Source organism: Nicotiana sylvestris, chromosome 5 (genome assembly GCF_000393655.2).
Source record: "Nicotiana sylvestris chromosome 5, ASM39365v2, whole genome shotgun sequence".
Lineage (NCBI taxonomy): Eukaryota > Viridiplantae > Streptophyta > Magnoliopsida > Solanales > Solanaceae > Nicotiana > Nicotiana sylvestris.
Window position 1 is genome coordinate 177,279,586 of NC_091061.1, and position 20,250 is coordinate 177,299,835.

Here is a 20,250-nt window from a genome sequence, read left to right on the forward strand (position 1 = left end):
TAAACTGAACTTTTTCCTTTAGTCAGCATTAAGGTTTTAAACCCTAAACTGAACTTTTTCCATTCAGTCAGCATTAGGGTTTTAAACCCTAAACTGAACTTTTCCAGCCAGTCAGTATTAGGGTTTTAAACCCTAAACTGAACTCTTTTCCTTAAGTCAGTATCAGGGTTTTAAACCCTAAACTGAACTCTTTTCCTTAAGTCAGCATTAGGGTTTTAAACCCTAAACTGAACTTTTCCAGCCAGTCAGTATTAGGGTTTTAAACCCTAAACTGAACTCTTTTCCTTAAGTCAGCATTAGGGTTTTTTTCCAGCCAGTCAGTATTAGGGTTTTAAACCCTAAACTGAACTTTTCCAGCCAGTCAGTATTAGGGTTTTAAACCCTAAATTGAACTCTTTTCCTTAAGTCAGCATTAGGGTTTTAAACCCTAAACTGAACTCTTTTTCTTTAGTCAGCATTAGGGTTTTAAACCCTAAACTGAACTTTTCCATTAAGTCAGCATTAGGGTTTTAAACCCTAAACTGAACTCTTTTTCTTTAGTCAGCATTAGGGTTTTAAACCCTAAACTGAACTTTTCCAGCCAGTCAGTATTAGGGTTTTAAACCCTAAACTGAACTCTTTTCCTTAAGTCAGCATTAGGGTTTTAAACCCTAAACTGAACTTTTCCCATTCGGTCAGCATTAGGGTTTTAAACCCTAAACTGAACTTTTTCCCATTCAGTTAGTATTAGGGTTTTAAACCCTAAACTGAACTTTTTCCTTTAGTCAGCATTAGGGTTTTAAACCCTAAACTGAACTCTTTTCCTTTAGTCAGCATTAGGGTTTTAAACCCTAAACTGAACTTTTTCCTTTAGTCAGCATTAGGGTTTTAAACCCTAAACTGAATTTTTCCCATTTGGTCAGCCTTAGGGTTTTAAACCCTAAACTGAACTTTTCCAGCCAGTCAGTATCAGGGTTTTAAACCCTAAACTGAACTCTTTTCCTTAAGTCAGCATTAGGGTTTTAAACCTTAAACTGAACTTTTCCCATTCAGTCAGCATTAGGGTTTTAAACCCTAAACTGAACTTTTCCTTTAGTCAGCATTAGGGTTTTAAACCCTAAACTAAACTTTTTCATTCAGTAGGCATTAGGGTTTTAAACCCTAAACTGAATTTTCCTTTAGTCAGCATTAGGGGTTTAAACCCTAAACTGAACTTTTTTCCTTAAGTCAGCATTGGGGCCCCAACCCTAAACTGAACTTTTTCATTTAGTCAGCATTAGGGTTTTACACCCTAAACTGAACTTTTCCAGCCAGTCAGTATTAGGGTTTTAAACCCTAAACTGAACTCTTTTCCTTAAGTCAGCATTAGGGTTTTAAACCCTAAACTGAACTTTTCCCATTCGGTCAGCATTAGGGTTTTAAACCCTAAACTGAACTTTTTCCCATTCAGTTAGTATTAGGGTTTTAAACCCTAAAGTGAACTTTTTCTTTTAGTCAGCATTAGGGTTTTAAACCCTAAACTGAACTCTTTTCCTTTAGTCAGCATTAGGGTTTTAAACCCTAAACTGAACTTTTTCCTTTAGTCAGCATTAGGGTTTTAAACCCTAAACTAAACTCTTTCCTTTAGTCAGCATTAGGGTTTTAAACCCTAAACTGAACTTTTTCCTTTTAGTCAGCATTAGGGTTTTAAACCCTAAACTGAACTTTTTCCTTTAGTCAGTATTAGGGTTTTAAACCCTAAACTGAACTTTTCCCTTTAGTCAGCATTAGGGTTTTAAACCCTAAACTGAACTTTTTCCCTTTAGTCAGCATTAGGGTTTTAAACCCTAAACTGAACTTTTCCCTTTTAATCAGGATTAGGGTTTTAAACCCTAAACTGAACTTTCCCCTTTTAATCAGGATTAGGATTTTAAACCCTAAACTGAACTTCTCCCCAGCTAGTCGGCATTAGGGCTCCAACCCTAACTGAACTATTTCCATCCCTCCAACCCTAAGCTGAGCATTCATATCTTGTGGTCGTACCGTGGATCCAATCCCGGAATTGGCATTTTGGAAACTGAAATTTTCCAATTCCTTCATCAATTCTATGAACTTCCTGGCAACTAACTCACGAAATTTTTCCTAGTGAAACTGGGGCAGAAATTTCGTTCGTTTGTTTTTCCCTGCAGGTCTAACCTCGAGGCGCATGGATCGAGATGACCCACGAGATGAGTCTCAACTCAGAATAAAAAGGGGGAAAAAGAAGAAGATGTCCCGAGATACCGGAGAAAATGGAAGGCGGATCGCTCCAGGACTTGATCAAGGTTCCGAATTCTGCCAATCACGTCTCACTCAGTATCCTAGAGATAAACAAGCAACTCCAACTCGCAAGCATCAAGATTCGGATCGAAGTCTCCAAGCAAAATCAGCTAAGACCCAAGATCAAGTCACAAAAGAATCATAGATAGGAATCTTGTAACTAGCAGTTGACATGCATATAAGTATTCAGTTCAGTTTCAATTTTTCTTTGGTTGTAATAAGGCGGTCAGTAAAGCAACGGTGACAACAGCAACAGCAGTAACAGCAAGCATTGCAATCCCATGGTAGTCCCAGCTGCCAAAATTTCCCGAACTACATTGACCTGATTCCTGTTTGGCCCAGGATATGTAGGAAATCTTTGAAGCAAAGATTCGGTCAGATTTTTCAAAAAAAATGTGCTTCACACGGAGTAGTCCATAGGCAAAAATCGCTCATATCCGCTCACTTTATCTTTGCACGAAAACTCTTCGTGTTTCCGAACAAAGAGGGGCAGCTATGAGCACGTGATTTTTGTTTTTCGCGACAATCACTCCAAAAGAAACAAAATAATAGTAGTTTGGTCTTTCTGCACAATTTTTCGGATTTTTATGTGGCATTTTCGGTATTTATTTGTGATCTTCCCTTTTCTTTTTGTATTTTTCATCAAAAGCAAAATATATGTGTCGTGTGTAAAAATATAAAGTGATGTTTTTTTTAATTGTGTGATTAATTGTTTGTTTAAGGTTTTATTAGGGTTGTTTAATTTAATTAGGGGATTAAAGAGAAAAAGCGATTTCGGATTGGGCCAGTCCAATAAGACAAGACCAAACTAAAATTATCCGGTCCAGTCTAGTTCAGCCCCAGGAATATCTCAAATGACATCGTTTGGGTCGTGCTTGATCTGGGCCATTGATCTCAGAATGATCAACGGCCAAGATCACACACCCTGTACCCGCGAACAGATCCGACCTGTCTTACCCGAACCAACCGTGACCCCTAGTAAGCTAAACGACATCGTTTCAGTTAGACCTTCAGATACAGGCCGTTGATCGCGTTCAATCCAACGGCCAAGACACAATCATCCACCCCGTATAAGAAGCCTCATATCATACCCTGCCCCCTATCCAAGACCCCCGCCTTCGTCCTCATCCCCTTTCCCCACGAAACCCTAGCTGCCCCCTTTCCCTTCACCATTAATCCCGGCGGCATGGACGCCGGTGACCCCCTCCTTGACACCATAGGACCGCCTCATTACCCTAAGCATAGATCTGTTATCCTTTTCCCTCGAATCAGATCCTAGTTGCTCGAATCTTCATTTGAAGATTCGAGCAGAACTCGATCTATACCTATCTGCCCTAGATTTATACCAGACAGTCCCCGGACCTCCCTCGTGACCAAACCATGCTTGGTTTGGTCCGAATCTGACCAAGGAAACCCAAAAACCAAATCTGCCTCTAGGAACCCTAGGAATCCTCATGACCGGTCTGTGTCCGTTTGAGCCGAGTTGATTAGGGTCTAATGGACCTTAATCGAAGTGTTCTCAGTTGAGAACACTTCGATTAAAGTCCGTTCAACCCCACGAAAGATCTATTCAAATCCAAGACAAGGTTTTCTGATTTTTTTTCAAGTTTCGAGGTAATTTTTGTTTTCTTTATCAGTTCATTTTGTCTGTTGTATCTGAATGTCTGTTTATGTGGCCAATAGTTTTATTTTAATTTGTGTCTTTAAAATTTTATCAACTGTTTTTGTCCACCTCTGTTCTGATCAAGCTTTTCTTTCGTTTACTGATAATGTGTGTGCGTGTAAACTGTATAGTCGATCGAATTTGAAATTGCTCGATTAATCAGTCCCCAAGGTCGTCTGTGTTTTGACATTGCAATCTGAACCCCTTGTTTGATACTTTTGGATTTCTGATCTTTGGCTACGATTGTATGTGTTACAATTAGTATAGTCGAGTCGACAGACGTCGTCGATTAGTTTCAGCTGCTAAATGGTAACAATTTTATTCATACTGTTGGCTTTTCTGCTGAAGCTTTGTTTGAATGCAACTAGGAACTAAGTATAGTTGTTTGTGGTTGTTCAAATTGATTCTGAAACATTACAGGGCTTAGTTTATAGTTGCAGTTCAGATTTTGGTTTAAAATTGATGGCATGTGCATTCTTGGGCAGCATGTGCACTGTGTTTTTTTAATAATTAGAGCAAATGGGACAGCATGTGCTGTCAGGGCATAGTCAGGCTGCCCATATCCTGTTTTAATTTAGAAATAATAAGCCCATTCAAAGATATATCTGTCAGGGAATGTCATGGGAAGGGTCTTATTTTAAGTAGCTGAGTGGAAACAAAACAGACCACATGGAGGGGGGGGGGAAAAAGGCTGAGGGTTTAACAGGCTGTGAATAGTTTGAGTTTAGGATATAAAAGGAAGCAGAACTTCCATTAAAAGGGGGACGGGATTTTTGAGCAACTCAGACAGATTTCGAGACTGGAAATTGGGGCTGGAATATTTTTCCAGAAAAGATACATAGAGAGATAAGAGAAGTAAGGCATACACAAGGGAGGGAAAACATATAGATAACAATCAGAAACTGTTTCTTCTTTCTGTTTGTTTGGATTTTACTTGATTTCAACCGGTTCAATCAATTCTGATTTCTTCCAAGTCTCAACTAAGTATATTGGTTGGTTGGCATTGTTTGTTTCTCCTAGACTTGGTTTGTTCTGGAGTTTTGTTTCTACTGCACTGCTTGCTGCTGTCATTTGGCTATTTTTCCATCGGCTATAGTTGCATTCTTGCACTCGAGCCTGTTTTGCTGCTTGCTGTTTTGTTCTTGCTGCTGCTATTCTGTTTCTGCTGCTGCTGATTTTCCTATCTTCCTCCTCTTCTCCTTTGCATTTTCAGCATTCCAGGTACACATTTCGAGTCTCCTATTGGTGCAGTTGATTGTAAACAATGAAAAGCATGAATTGAAAGATCTGGAGAAGTTATAATCATCTGTTTGCTTTACTTATAGCCTTTGTTATTAAGTTGTATAAATTTTAATTTGTAGTTCAATAGGGAAGTACATTAGTAAGTTTGTATTTGATTGAAGCTTATGTCGATCTAAATATGCGATTCGTTTAATGGTATATAGGATGTAACCATAATTCATGGAATATGCAACCATTAGTATGATTGTTAATTCAAACTCGTTTTTTAGCATGTTGTGAATATATAGGGCGGACGGTTCCTTTTAATCTCGCCAAAAATACAATACAGTTTTTTAGACTCTAGAGTTGAATTTCATTAGGCATGTTTAAGATGAGTTTTGAATACCATAGGTAACATCCTTTAACAAGGAATCCTACTAATCCTGTTTAAATGAGTTTAATTTAGATTCAGCTTAAGGAGTGTTCGGAGTAAGCGTAGCATTTCATCAATCTCGTATGTATTTCCTTTTATCAAATTAAAAGTATGTTCCATGAGATACAGCGTTTTTCACCTTGTAATCAGATAATTAATAAGAAGTCAGGATTAGCTAAGCATGCCATTTAATCAGCATACATTTTTCTTTCTTTCATTTTTTAGAAACGAACATAATAGAAATGTAGTCACTTTAGGATATCCCTTCCAAAATAACGAGATGAGCCTCGCTGAATAAAGTACAAATTACGGGGCCCTCAATAATTAATCATAACAAAGATTTAGAATTTGGGATGGGTTGTCTAGTGAATTTCCCCACCTTTTCCGAAGACAATAACGCGTTAGACTCTTTAGGCACGGTTTAATTAAATTACATTCTTAAATTCGGGTGCACATTGATGTGACCCAAATCCAAATCTCAACGGAGTCAAAATGGGTCGACGACCACGGGTGCATTGATTGTGACGTGGTTCGAGATGCATTTTCACGACGTTGCAATTCTATAAAAATAAATGACAATAATAAAAGCGGTTTTAAACTTAATAAAAGCACGTAAGTCATAACATGTATTTAAATCAGATATTTAGCCATTATAACAATTTAAGCGACCGTGCTAGAACCACGGGATTCGAGGGTGCCTAACACCTTCCCTCGGGTCAACAAAATTCCTTACTTAGAATTTCTGGTTCGCAGACTTCATTTGGAAAAGTCGAAAATTTCCTCGATTTGGGATTCAAGATAAACCGATGACTTGGGACACCAAAAGCCAAACCTTTCCCAAGTGGCGACTCTGAATTAAATAAATAATCCCATTTCGAATATTGTCACTTAAATTGGAAAAACTCCCTCGCGCATTTTCACCCTTCGGGGCGGGGCGCGCAAAAAGGAGGTGTGACAGTACCTCATGAGAGGAAAGGGACCTTCAAGAGGTACAACCTTCAACAAACCAAGGGCTCCTGAGAAACAGACCAACGAAGGCTGCTACAAATGTGAAGGTTCAACCAAAAAGGAATGAAGGATCAACAAAGGCTATGGTTGTTGCTTGGGGAGAAACATCAGATGAAGACTCAGAAGATGAAGCTGGAGATGAACAAACACTTATGGCCATCGGAGAATCAGATGATGAACAAGAGGTAAGTATCCTTCATCTCAAAGACAAGATTAAATTCCTGTCTAAAGAAAGGTTGTCTGAGCTATTTCTAGACTTCATTGATGAGTCTGAGATAATTAACAATGAGAAGGAAGATCTGTCAAGGGAATGTGTGATCCTAAAAGCCAAGTGCAAAAATCTAGAGTCTAGGGCTAATGAGAATGTGTAACGACCCGACCGGTCATTTTGAACTTTTGCACTTTGATCGCCAGTTCCCGGGCATGACTTGCCTCGTGTAACGTATTATGATTGATGTAGATCGTTGGTTTTGGTTTTCAGGAAAAATCGGAATGAATTTGAAGGAACAGTCTCAGTTGAAAGCTTTGAATTTGAAAGGTTGACTAAGAGTTGACTTATTTGTACATGAGCTCGGATCGAAAATTTTATGATTTGGATAGTTTCGTTGGGTGATTTATGACTTAGGAGCGCGAACGGAATGCATTTTGGAAGTCCGTGGAAGGATTTGGCTTGAATTGGCAAAGTTAATATTTTGGCGAATTCTGGTTGATAGGTGAGATTTTGATCTGATGGTTGGAATGGAATTCTGAGAGTTTCTGTAGCTTCGTTATGTCATTTGTGATGTGTGTGCAAAATTTCAGGTCATTTGGACGTCGTTTGGTCGACTTTTTGATCGAATTCGGATTTCGAAAGTTTTAGAATTCTTAGGCTTGAATCCGAAAGTGATTTGATGTTTTGATATTGTTTTGAGCGTTCCGAAGGTTGGGAAAAGTTTGAATTATGTTATGGGGTGTGTTGGCATGTTTGGTCGGGGTCCCATGAGGCTCGGATATGTTTTGGAAGAGTTTTTGGAAGATTTTGGCATTTTGATTATAAACATGTAATGATCCAAAGGTCCATTTTTAGTTCTAGAGATCGAAATTTAATTTTGAGACTTCCAGAATTTTGATAATGAATTATAGGACTGATCTGGAAAGTTTGGTCTAATTTTATCAAGTCGCGATTTGGTTTTTGACATGAAACATGAGTTAATTGTTTAACAAGCGAAATGGGTATTGAAGTAAGCAAATGAGCTCCAAATTGAGTTTTGACTGAAGGACTATGTTCGTATTATTATTTGTGACTCATAGGAACAAGAATCATCGAATTCTGAGTTTGTATGATGGAGTTAGAGCCTTTTTAGTGAAAAGAAAAGCTGCTACAATTTTCTGGGCAGTTTCTGCATTTTTCGTACGTGTGAACAGTAACCGCACCTGCGTGAACAGTATCGGTGTACAATACCATGTACAGTAAACATGAACAGTATCCGTGTACAGGACATATGAACATTATCCCGTATACAGTACCCGTGAATAGTGCCGTGAACAGTACTAATGAACAGTAAAATGCGTGAACAGTAATCGCGAAAATTTCTGGACAGTGTATGATTCGGGCAGTCCGAGAGTTTTCTCATTTTTGGAGCTATGGAGCTCGGATTGAAGCGATTTTCACCATATGGATTGGGGTAAGTGTTCTATATCCAAAAGTAATTATATTTAATGATTCCATGGTTATTTTCATCAAGAATTAGTGAATCAAATGGAAGAAATTGGAGAAAATTTGTAAACTTTTCAAAAACGAAAATTCTAAATTTGGAGGCCGAATTGTTGTCGGATTTCGGTAAAATTCGTATGGTTAAACTCGTGGAAGGATAAGGGACCCATTGATGTAAAAATTTCTGAGTTTCGAGAAGTGGGCCCAGGGCTCGGGTTTTGCTAATTTCGGGATTTTTGATACTTTTCGATTGTTTTCGCTTGGGCTTTGCTCCCTTAGCATATCGTGATGTATTCGTTCTGATTTTGGATAGATTCGACATGCATGGAGGCCAATTTGAGGGGCAAAGGCGTCGCGAGCTAGATATTTCGCCGGTTCGAGGTAAGTAATGATTGTAAATACTGTCCTGAGGGTTTGAAACCCCGGATTATACGTCGTTGTGTTACTTTGAGGTGACTTGCACGCTGGATGACGAGCGTGGGGTAGATCACCGCTGGGGATTGTGACCTAGTCCATCCCGAACGTATATTTTAATGCGTATTTGATAGTTAATTGTTTGACATTATTATATTTTTGGGATGTATGCCATGTTTGGGGCCTTGTGCCGACTTGTTGAGACCCTTAGGAGCATTTTTACTATCTTTCCTCACTCTATTTGTTTGAAAGCATATTCTCAGTCATGTTTTACCTATTTATTGCTCAAATCTGGCTTTATCACTATATTCTTAAAATGTGGAAATTGTTTTGGGCTGAGTTCCCTGTTTTACTGAGATAGACCGAGGGTCTGATTGTGAGATTGATGACTGAGATAGACTGAGAGTCTGATGGTGAGGTTAATGACTGAGAGAGGCCGATGTCCTAGTTGTGAGGATTATATATCTATGGATCGGGCTGCACGCCGCAACAATGTATATATATATATGGATCAGGTTGCACGCTGCAGCGATACTTATATGGATCGGGCTACGCGCCGCAGCAATATAGCGCTTGGGCTGTAGGAGCCCTTCCAGAGTCTGCACACCCCCAATGAGCGCAGTCGACTATTTATATGGATCGGACTGTGCGCCACAGTGATGCATGGATCGGGCTGCACGCCGCAACGGTTACTTTGATTTCAGTTATTGTGAGAGATATACGGATCGGCTGCACGCCGCAGCGGTTACTATATGGTACCAATTGAGCGTGAATGCTGAGTGCGAGTACTGATTGGTAAGAGTTGAGTCACGAGTGACAGAGAGGCTAGCCCGAGGGGCGATAGATATATACATGCATATGAGTGATGTTTTTGCCTGAGAGGCCTGTTTATGGACTTATTGATTTCACTCCTCTTTAAAGTGAATTTCTATCGAATATGTTGATTTATCGACTGATTTCACTCATCTTTATATTGAGCCTCTGTCGGAACGTTGAACAAATGTTTTAAAACAACTTTTATTTAAACTGGTGTTTATGAGATGTTCAGAAATTAATCACTGATTTGGTATTGGTTATTTCCACTGAGATTTTTAAGTTATGAAGTGTTTATGATTACTGTTTTGCCCGAGGGGCTATTTTACAAACTATGTTTTGTCTGAGGGGCCGATTATGGATTTAATCTCTATTATTATCTTAAATGGTATTGAATCCCTATTGAAATTGCTGGAAAGTATTTCAAAATGATTTTTACTAAAAGCTGTATTTTAAAAGGGAAAATTGACTCATATTATGATTTGAAGGCATGTTGTGTTTATTGAGCCTAACGTGAATATGGATTCATTGTTTCCTACTGCTCAGCCTTTATTTACTCTTATTACTTACTGGGTTGGAGTACTCACATTACTCCCTGTACCTCGTGTGCAGATTTAGGTATATCGGAACCCGATAGCGGGTGTTGATAGCTCAGTCGCGGAGTCATCATAGTTAGCAAGGTGGCTGCATGACGTTCACAACACCACTTCCTTCCCCTCATTGTTGTTATTGTATTTAGTACATTTTTAGACTTTTGTTGTATTCAGACCTTGATAGTTGCTCATGACTAGTGACACCCCGATGTCGGGCTGGTATTTTATTCCGCACTGTTATTCCAGGATTTTATTATGAAACATTATTTAATTTAAAGACTTAAAATTAATGACTCTTAACGCTTAAAGGGTTAAGGTGAGTGTTGTGTCGGCTGGCCTTGTCTTCATGAGAGGCGCCATCACGACCGGTCCAGTTTGGGGTCGTGACAGAATGATAGTAAAAACGCTGAGTTGAAGAACCAGGTTCTTGAACTTGACACCAATGTCCTAGAACTTAGGTCTGAGAACTTAAAACTAAAACTAGGAACAGGTAAGAATAAAGCTGATCACACATATCTCACTCTAGAAGAAAACTTAGGAAAAATGAAGGATGAGTTGTACAGGAAGGATGAGCAGATAAAAGTCTTAAAAGAAGATCTACGGAAGGTAAAACATGAACTAGACAGAACTTGCAAATGTAACAAGGCTTCTGATGCACTTTCCTGGCTACAAGAACATCATAGTAGCAACAAAAGAGGACTTGGCTATAGGACTCAAACACATAAGTGGGACCCTAAAAGCAAATACCTCACTCTTCCTGAGAACAAAATCTGCACACACTGTGGCAAGACTGACCATTACAAAAATGAATGTAATGCAAAAGAAAAGACCAGTCAAAAGAACAAAGCTTTTGTTCAAGAGAAAAATAGGCTACTTGGGTGGCCTAAAAGGAATTTGATGTATCTCTTTGCCTATATAAACGGTCCCATACTATTTTGGGTTCCTAAGACTAACCCTTGATTTCTTTTTGCTGGTCCAAGTGAAGAGAATAGCCAAATATGGTACATGGATAGTGGTTGCTCAAAACATATGACTGGAAGAAAGAACCGGTTCCTTTCACTTGAGGACCTAAAGGGAGGTAATGTCTCCTTTGGAAATGGAAAGAAAGGTGAGATTATTGGGGTTGAAAATGTAGGTAAGACAAATTCTCACTCCATTAAGAATGTCTACTTGATAGATGGCTTGAAATACAGCCTGATCAGTGTGTCACAACTATGTGACAGAGGTAACCTTGTAGCATTCACTTCTTCTAAATGCTTTGTGATTAACCTTACCACTGACAAGATTGTTTTGCCGGGAAAAAGAGTTAACAATATTTACATTATAGATTTGTCTACTCTTTTAGAAAATGAACTCACCTGTCTAAGTATGTTGGATAATGATCCCCTCCTGTGGCACAAAAGACTTGGTCATGCTAGTCTGAATCATCTAAACAAATTAGTCTTTAAGGACTTGGTGATAGGGTTACCTAACATCAAATTCAAGGAAGACAAAGTTTGTGAGGCCTATGCAAGGGGGAAGCAGGTAGATCATCCTTCAAAAGTAAGAAAATGGTAAGCACAACCAAGTCGTTGGAACTGGTCCATATAGATCTCTATGGTCCAATGAGAACCAGAGGTGGAAAGAAATATGTAATGGTACTTGTTGACGACTATTCTAGATTTACTTGGATACTATTTCTAACATCTAAAGATGAAGCATTTGTCATGTTTACTGCTTTTGTTAGAAAAACTCAAAAATAGTTAGGAAATCAACTTACATCTATTAGGTCTGATCATGGAACTGAATTTGAAAATGCTAAGTTTTCTGAATTCTGTGATGAGAATGGTATAGATCATAACTTCTCTTCCTCTAGGACTCCTCAACAAAATGGAGTAGTTGAAAGAAAGAATAAGACTCTTGAAAACATGGCTAGGACTATGCTTCTTTCTAGTAAACTGCCCCACAGCTTCTAGGCAGAGGCTGCGAACACTGCATGTTACATTATCAATAGATGCATGACTAGACCTCTAGTAGAGAAGACTCCCTATGAGTTACTTAAAGGGAGAAAACCAAATATATCCCATCTTAGGGCATTTGGATGCAAGTGCTTTGTGCACAATAATGGAAAAGACTCCCTAGGTAAGTTTGATCCCATAAGTGATAAGGGAGTATTCTTGGGATATTCTTCACATACAAAAGCATATAAAGTGTTCAATAAAAGAACTTTGTGTGTATAAGAAAGTGTGCATGTAGTGTTTGATGAAACTAACATTCTTTCTGAGAGACAGGAACATGAAGATGAAGCCATTGGATTGGTAAAGGATTTGACTGAAGCCTCAGCACAAGTTAAAGTGGCACCAAAAGAAAGAACAGGTAATGGAACATGTTCTTCCATTCAGGGCAACCTGACAGGAGGAACTGATCGAAGAGGAATTGAAACAAACCCTCTAAAAAAACTTGTTCATGACTCTATTCCTCAGCAACAGAACATGGGAGAAACATCTAGCAGAAATCAGTTGGTTGTGAAACCTCACAAGTATCAAAGTTCCCATCCTACTGAGAACATTATCACTCATCCAACATCTGGAGCCAAAACTAGATCACAATTAAAGAATTTGTGTGCTTATGATGCCTTTTTATCTCTTATTGAACCTAAAAATGTTGTTGAGGCTTTGCAGGATGCAGATTGGGTGAATGCAATGCAAGATGAACTCAATTAGTTCGAGAGAAGTCAAGTTTGTCATCTAGTTCCAAGACCCAAGGATAGATCAATTACTGGTACAAAATGGGTCTTCAAAAACAAACTTGACGAAGATGGAACAGTTACAAGAAACAAGGCAAGATTGGTGATCCAAGGTTACAGCCAAGAGAAGGGGATAGATTATGATGAGACTTTTTCTCCAGTTACAAGACTAGAGGCAATAAGACTCCTCATAGCCTTTGCAGCACACATGGAATTCACTCTTCATCAGATGGATGTCAAAAGTACCTTCCTGAATGGTTACCTGAAAGAAGAAGTGTTTGCGAAACAACCTCTAGGGTTTGAACGACCCGAACCGTCATTTCCTGTATTTTCGTCCCGTATTCCCCGTTAAATGCTTATTCATGTTTCAATATGTGTACTTGGTGAATTTGAGACAATTCGGATCGAGTTTGGTATGAAATGGGACAATTAGTCTCTTTAAGGAAGAATTAGTTTGGAAAAGTCAACCGGACATTGACTTGTGAGTTAGAGGGCTCGGAATTTATTTTCGATGATTCGGTTAGTTTCGGGGATGATTTAAGGCTTAGGAGAGCAACCGGAAGTAATTTTGGAGGTTCGGTGTAGAAGTTAGCCTATTTTGGCGAAGTTAGGATTTTGGCGAAATTTGGTTGGTAGGTGAGATTTTGATCCGGTGGTAGGAATGGGATTCCGAGAGTTGTTGTAGCTTTATTAGGTGATTTTGGACTTGTGCGCAAAATTTCAGTTGATTCGGAGGTGATTTGGTCGGGTTTTTTAACAAATGTGTATTTTGAAAGTTTTGGAAGAACTTAGGCGTTAATTCGATGTAACTTGATGGTTTTGATGTTGTTGAGGTGTTTTGATGATTGGAATAAGTTTCTATAATGTTTTAAGATATGTTCGTGCTTTTGGTTGAGGTCTCGGGGATCTCGGGATGATTTCGGATGGCTAACGGGAACTTTTGAAGTTGGAAATTTCATAATAGGCGAAAGTTGTAAATGAGTGCGCACAAGGCCTCACTTTGAACGATAATATCTCTCGTTATATAAGGAGTTGTGTGAGATATAACCTATCAAATTAAAGCCCTTTGAGTCTAGTTTCCAACGCAACAAACCGTTAGTCATTTGGAAGTGTATACAGGAAGTTATGACAATTTCACTGGTGAGGTGTCAGAGCGCGCGAAGATCGCGCGAAGTCGCACGTTTCGCGCATCTGAGGCAGAATGCTCAGCAAAAACGCGCGAACAACGCGCGAACAGTGCATGAACTCGCGCGACTGGAGGGTTTTTAAGTACTCTAAAGACCGGAAATGAGAGGAATTGAGTCATTTCTCAAGCTTAGGGCTTCCTCTACATCCCAACTCGACCAAGGCACCAATTGCACTCCTAAGTCAAGCTTTTAAGTGTGTTTTCATGGTGATTTCACTTCACAATCACTAGTTACAATATGATTTTGATTGGATTTCATAGGATTTCTTCAAAATCTCAAGAACACCCCAAAGTTGACTTTCAAGATTTGGTCTACAAGAGGTAATCCTACACCTTAGACTTACACATATGGGGTTAATATGGAATTATGAGTATGAATCATGTATTACAACTTATGGTATGTTGATTGGAGGCCATAAATTCCCAATTTAAATACATGAACATGGTAGGGATTTAAAGGTGTTTAATTGATGGAATTTTGTTGGTTGGGTATGAATGGATGGTCATACATGTGTAGTTGGAAGTTATAAATTGGTTAGGAATGATGGTGAGATGAATTGTTGGTTAATGGTAATAGTTGGAAGAACCAATACTATAGTTATGAGGTGTAAATATCTATGCCTACAAGGTGTTTGATAATATGCCTAAATGGCATAAGTTATGGAATTTAGTACTAATATTGGCCCTATTGAATGACGTATTGTAGATTGAAGTTTACCTAAGAGTAGTGGATCATTGTAGTACCATTAAGGGGCAAGTCCCATATATGTATGGTTACAACCCTGTCTTTTAGAAATCGAACTTCATCGATGTTTGTGTGATTTTTTTGGCAGATTCGTCGTACGAGGAGGCCAACCGGAGAGGCAAGAGCATAGCGAGCTAGAGGTGAGTAATGATTTTAAATGATGCATTGAGGGTTTGAAACCCCGGATTGCACAACATACTACTATGTTGAGATGAGACACGCGTTGTATGACGAGCGCGGGGTCATTTACTATTGGGGATTGTGACTTGGTCCATCCCAGTTGATATTTTTACCGCGTAATTGATAAAGATATATTGTTTTTCACTATGATTGGGCTTATTGCCATATTTGGGCTTCGTGCCAATTATCTAAAATCTTTTGTGAATTTACATCACTATTTTCCTCACGAATTGAAATATTATTTGAACTCAGTCCAATTGAATTATATTATTTTGTGAACTCAGCTACATTTATACTCAACTCGAGATTTAATGATATTTATAATGTTGTTGAGCTGAGCACTATTGTTTTACTGATGCCCAAGAGGCTTATGATTATTTTCTGGACTGATTGAGGCCGAGGGCCATACGTGAGGATATGTTGAGTGATGTGAGGAGGCTTTCAGGCCTCGAGTGTTATATGAGGAGGCTTTCAAGCCTCGTGTGTGACGTATGAAGGCTTTCAGGCCTATTGATATTGCGCTTGGGCTGTAGGAGCCCCTCCAGAGTCTGTACACACCCCCAGTGAGCGCAGGGTACCCAGGTGAGTTAGGAGTGGGCCCGAGAGGTTGTTGCTTGTGTGTGGTGAGTTGGGAGTGAGACCGAGGGGCTGATGTTGTGTGTTGGTGAGTTGGTAGTGAGCCCGAGGGGCTGATGTTATATGCTGGTGAGTTGGGAGTGAGCCCGATGGGCTGATACTATACTGAGATTTACATATTGAGCCCGAGGGGCAAGCTTTTGATTTATCCTTACTGTGGAAATTATTTGTCTTTACTGTTTTAAAAGAAGAATTATCCGATACTCACTATTTTACTGTATAACTGATTTTACTACTTGGGATAGCGCTACATTGTGCCGTTATGAGATTTCATGTTTTCAGTCGTTATTTATTTTTATTACTCACTGGGTCGGAGTACTCATATTACTCCCTGCATCATGTGTGCAGATACAGGCAGAGCTGAGTTCGCTCCTGAGCGCTGATTATTTCCAGACCAGGCGGTGACTAGGAGTAACGAGGTAGCTGTTGACGTCTGCAGCCCCGTTTTCTCCCTTATCTTTGTTGTTTATGATAATTCCAGTTTTTGTAAGATATTAGTAAACTCTGTAGTAGCTCATGACTTGTGACACCCCGATTTCGGGCTGAGTTGGGAGGGTTTTCCTTGTTCTATCACGTTTATTTCGTATTTAAGATTATATTGCACATGATTTAGACTTATTCCTGCTAAGTAATTATAAAGAGATGTATTGTTTTGTTTATTGGCTGGCCTTGTCCTCACGAGAGGCGCCATCACGATCGGGTTGGGATTTTGGATCGTGACAGAGAGCAAGGAATGTCGTGAGCATGTGTACAAATTAGACAAGGCTCTCTATGGACTCAAGCAGGCTCCAAGAGCATGATATGAACGACTGTCCAAATTTTTGCTTGAACATGGGTACAAAAGAGGTAAAATCGACAGTACCTTATTCTTAAGGGAAAAAGGTAAGGATCTCCTTATGGTGCAAATATATGTTGATGACATAATCTTTGGAGCCACCACTGATAAGCTAAGTAAGGATTTTGCAAAATTAATGGGGAGTGAGTTTAAAATGAGTATGATGTGTAAGCTTAACTTCTTCTTAGGCTTACAGATCAAACAAAGCCCAAATTGAACCATGATCCATCAGCAGAAGTATGCAAAAGAGCTTATCAAAAGTTTAAAATGGAGGAATCAAAGGAAATAGACACACCCATTGCAACTGCCACAAAATTAGACATTGATGAACCTGGTTCATCAGTTGATCGAAAGTTGTATAGGGGTATGATTGATTCACTCTTGTATCTTACTGCTAGCAGACCTGACATAGTCTTTAGTATAGGGCTTTGTGCTCGCTTCCAGGCCAATCCAAAAGAGTCTCACTTGATTGTTATCAAAAGGATACTAAGATACTTGAAAGGCACCACTAATCTGTGTCTTTGGTATCCCAAAGGTAGTAATTTAATCTAGCAGGATATGCTGATGCTGATTATGCAGGTTTTCTTGTGGATAGGAAAAGCACCTCAGGTATGGCTCACTTTCTTGGTTCATGTCTTTTATCCTAGGCCACTAAAAAGCAAAATTCAGTGGCCTTATCCACTGTTGAGGCTGAATATGTTGTTGCTGCATCTTGTTGTGCTCAATTGTTATGGATCAAACAGCAGCTGGTAGATTTTGGCATTGAAGTTGGTTGCATTCCTATATTCTGCGATAACACTAGTGCTATAAGTATGACAAAGAACCATGTTCATCGTAAGAGGACTAAGCACATAGATGTTAGACACCACTTCTTAAGAGATAACTATGAGAAAGGATTGATCTCCATAGAATTTTGTGCTTTTGATAAGCAAATTGCTGACATCTTCACTAAAGCACTGAGTAGAGAAAACTTTGAGAGGAACATGTTGGAATTAGGGATGATTAAGATCACCTACTAGGTCCAGCTCAGAATGCATAATGGAAAAAAAAATTGGCTAGGAATTCTGAACTTGTATAAATATCTAGATTAAATCTTACTCAGCTTCATACTTTAATTAGTATACTCCTGTGATATGTGTTTATATGACTCACTGATCTCTTACAAAATTTTCTCTATTATGGCGTTTGAGGCATGTTCAAGAGAGTTCTAAATGAAATACCTGGTTCATCAGTATGGGTTCATATGAAAGCTCAGGTATATTTTCTATACTCTGCACAATTAAAAAGATTAATAATTCAATCATGAGCAGAAGTTCTATACTTGTCAAATTCCTAGAAAATTCTATCTGTTAGCATTGAACCAGTTCCGTCCACCTAGAACTCTAAACCGTAGTTTTTGCCTAATATCTAGGGAAGCCAAATCAATCATTCAAAATTAGAATTTCAGGTTGATTAGACCTCTAATTGACCACTGTAAAAGGTTGTCATTACTTATTAAATGTGTATTTGTCTTTAAATACACATCAACTTTCCTACCTTCATCATAATTTTAAACCGTCAAAAAACTTTTCTTCAATTTCACTTGCCCTCTTTTCCAAAATTCCCAAATTCTCTCAAGAAACCTACAATCATGTCTAACCCATAAAACAATCTTGGAACTCCTCCACCACCATCTCCTTCCAATTCATCCTCAACTACTCCTCCCAGTGCATCTCCAAAACCTAGACTACGAAGGGTGAAAATGCTTGCTCGAAAGACTGTAGCATCTAGGGCTCTGAGGAAGGCTTTAAATAAAAGGTTGAAAGCAAGCCAAGTAAAAGAAAGCCAAGCTCCAAATTCTGACTCCAGCTCTGAGTCTGAATCCTATCAATCCGCTACTGAGGGGGGAGGACATGGGTCTTCTGACTCTAAAAAGATTCAAGAATCTCCTTCTGAGGTAAGTTCATATGTGATTGAAAATCTAGAGACTAGGTTTGTTCTGGTTGGACTAATTAGGGATGTTGAATTGCCTGGGATACGTAGGAGTGGAGGTAAAAAGAATTTTGAAAAAAAAGAGAGAGAGGGTTCATGTGGTGAAGAGAGGGGAATTGGGAAAGGTGTAGTGCCTGCTATCTGTGGGGTTGAACATGAAAGGGTAGAAGAGAGTGGCATGAAGTCAGGGGGAAGTGGTTCTGGGGAAGCTGTTGAAGGGTTGGTTCATCTGAGCACACAGAGAGATGAACCTGTTCCATCTACTGAAGAGACCCTAGCTGATCTACTGAAAAAGGTTGGGGCAAGCTATGACCCAAAGAAACGCAAAACTCCCACAACAAAAGCCCCAAATGTTCTTAAGCCCTCCAAGAAAAGAAAGTCTTCATCCCCAACACCTACTGCCTCCTCATTGCCAAGGGGTAGAGCCACAAGAAGCAAGATAAAACAAAGTGAAGCTGATCTACAAAGGGCCTTAGAAGAAAGTAAGAAAAAGAGAAAGGATAAAGGGAAGGGAAAGATTGCAGAAACCTCAGAGGCTGTTGAGGAAGAAGAGATGGAACTGGTCCATCAAGAAAGGGGTACAACATTGGAGGTTCCTACACCCAAGCCTAAAAAGCCCAAGACCTCTTCCAAAAAGTCTTCCTCTGTGCCTGTGACTGATGAACCCACACTAGCCAAGAGGACAAGATCTGCAGTGAAAACCAAACAATCAAACGTATCTGATGATGATGACTGGAGTGGAGAAGAAGAAGAAGAAAACAATTCTGAGAAGGAACAGGACAAGCTTGCCATTTTTGGCAGAAGAAAGATTTTAAAGGGTAGACTATTGAAGGACCTGGTGGAACCAGGAATGATGAGATTGGTGGATGCCTTAGCTGCTCAGGGATGGAAGGACATGGTCCTTCAAATGGATGGTAGGCTAGCCAGAAATGAGCTGATAGAATTTATGGCCAATGTTGTTGTTAAGGATGGAGTTGTTAGTAGCCTGGTGAAAGGAGTCCAAGTGCAGTTTGATGCAAAAGAACTGGGAGAGATCCTGGACATACCCTCTGAAGGGTTTGATGACTATACAAGGAAAAGGTGGACATGACTAGACTCACTCCCTACTGCCCTTGCAATCACCAAGAGTTATTGTGATTCAGAAAAGGTGAATGAAGCCAGGGCTGTGCAGAAAAGTGAGATGAGGCCTGAGCATAAGGTTGTGTTTGAATTTGTCAACAAGTGCTTATTGCCCAGACAGGAGAGAAGGCACACTGCTAACTACATGGATCTGGTTCTTATGGATGCCTGGAGAGAGGAAAGCAAATCAACTGGCATGCATTCATTATCAAACTGCTAGACAGGGTCATAAATGGCTCCAATGCTCATGCTACTCCATATGGCTTTATACTAACCGCAGTTCTGGACAGGCTAAATGTGCCTCTGAAGAAATGGGAAATGGCCTCTAGCAAGGAACACTTTGGCATCAAAACACTTCTTACCTGTGATTATCCAGTCAATGTCATCCCAATTGAACCTGGTTCATCCTAGAAGACACCCATCAACAGCAAAGTTAGGACTCTGGTTCAGGAATATACAACCAAGGATACTGAAATTGCTAGGCTCAAGGCTCATGTGGTGAAAGTGGAAACTGAGAGGGATGGTCTCAAAACTGAGCTTGCCAAAGAAAAGGAGAAGAATGATGGAATTCTTCAGAACATGCTGAATCTTCTCCAAACTCAAACCCAACCCTCCAGTTCCACCAAGCCTTAGGACTCATAGCTTCCGTCTCCTGAACTTGTTCAGTACCCCCAGTGACCCAGATTAGGGATTTTTCTATTTTTGCTCATGGTTTGAATGTTTTTCTTTCTTTTTGTA

General features: G+C 39.5%; 2 protein-coding genes across 2 annotated transcripts; both read left to right on the forward strand.

Moving 5' to 3' along the window:
- The first annotated feature begins 11,120 nt into the window (after positions 1-11,120).
- Positions 11,121-12,070, forward strand: LOC138869704 (uncharacterized). Its single transcript, XM_070147349.1, has 2 exons — positions 11,121-11,609; positions 11,858-12,070. Exons 1-2 carry the CDS (start codon positions 11,121-11,123, stop codon positions 12,068-12,070), a joined length of 702 nt encoding a protein of 233 aa, XP_070003450.1.
- A 6,093-nt stretch (positions 12,071-18,163) lies between these two features.
- LOC138869705 (uncharacterized) lies at positions 18,164-20,145 on the forward strand. The gene is made up of 3 exons (XM_070147350.1): positions 18,164-19,130; positions 19,242-19,473; positions 19,941-20,145. The coding sequence occupies exons 1-3, from the start codon at positions 18,164-18,166 to the stop codon at positions 20,143-20,145; spliced, it is 1,404 nt and encodes a 467-aa protein (XP_070003451.1).
- Positions 20,146-20,250: the final 105 nt, after the last annotated feature.

Coding starts and splice junctions, on each gene's coding strand:
- LOC138869704 (XM_070147349.1), top strand. CDS start 11,121: ATGGATAGTGGTTGCTCAAAACATATGACTGGAAGAAAGAACCGGTTC. Junction 11,610..11,857: donor TCAAATTCAAGGAAGACAAA/GTTTGTGAGGCC, acceptor ACTCAAAAATAG/TTAGGAAATCAACTTACATC.
- LOC138869705 (XM_070147350.1), top strand. CDS start 18,164: ATGCTTGCTCGAAAGACTGTAGCATCTAGGGCTCTGAGGAAGGCTTTA. Junction 19,131..19,241: donor ATCTGATGATGATGACTGGA/GTGGAGAAGAAG, acceptor TGGTGGAACCAG/GAATGATGAGATTGGTGGAT. Junction 19,474..19,940: donor GATGACTATACAAGGAAAAG/GTGGACATGACT, acceptor ACCCATCAACAG/CAAAGTTAGGACTCTGGTTC.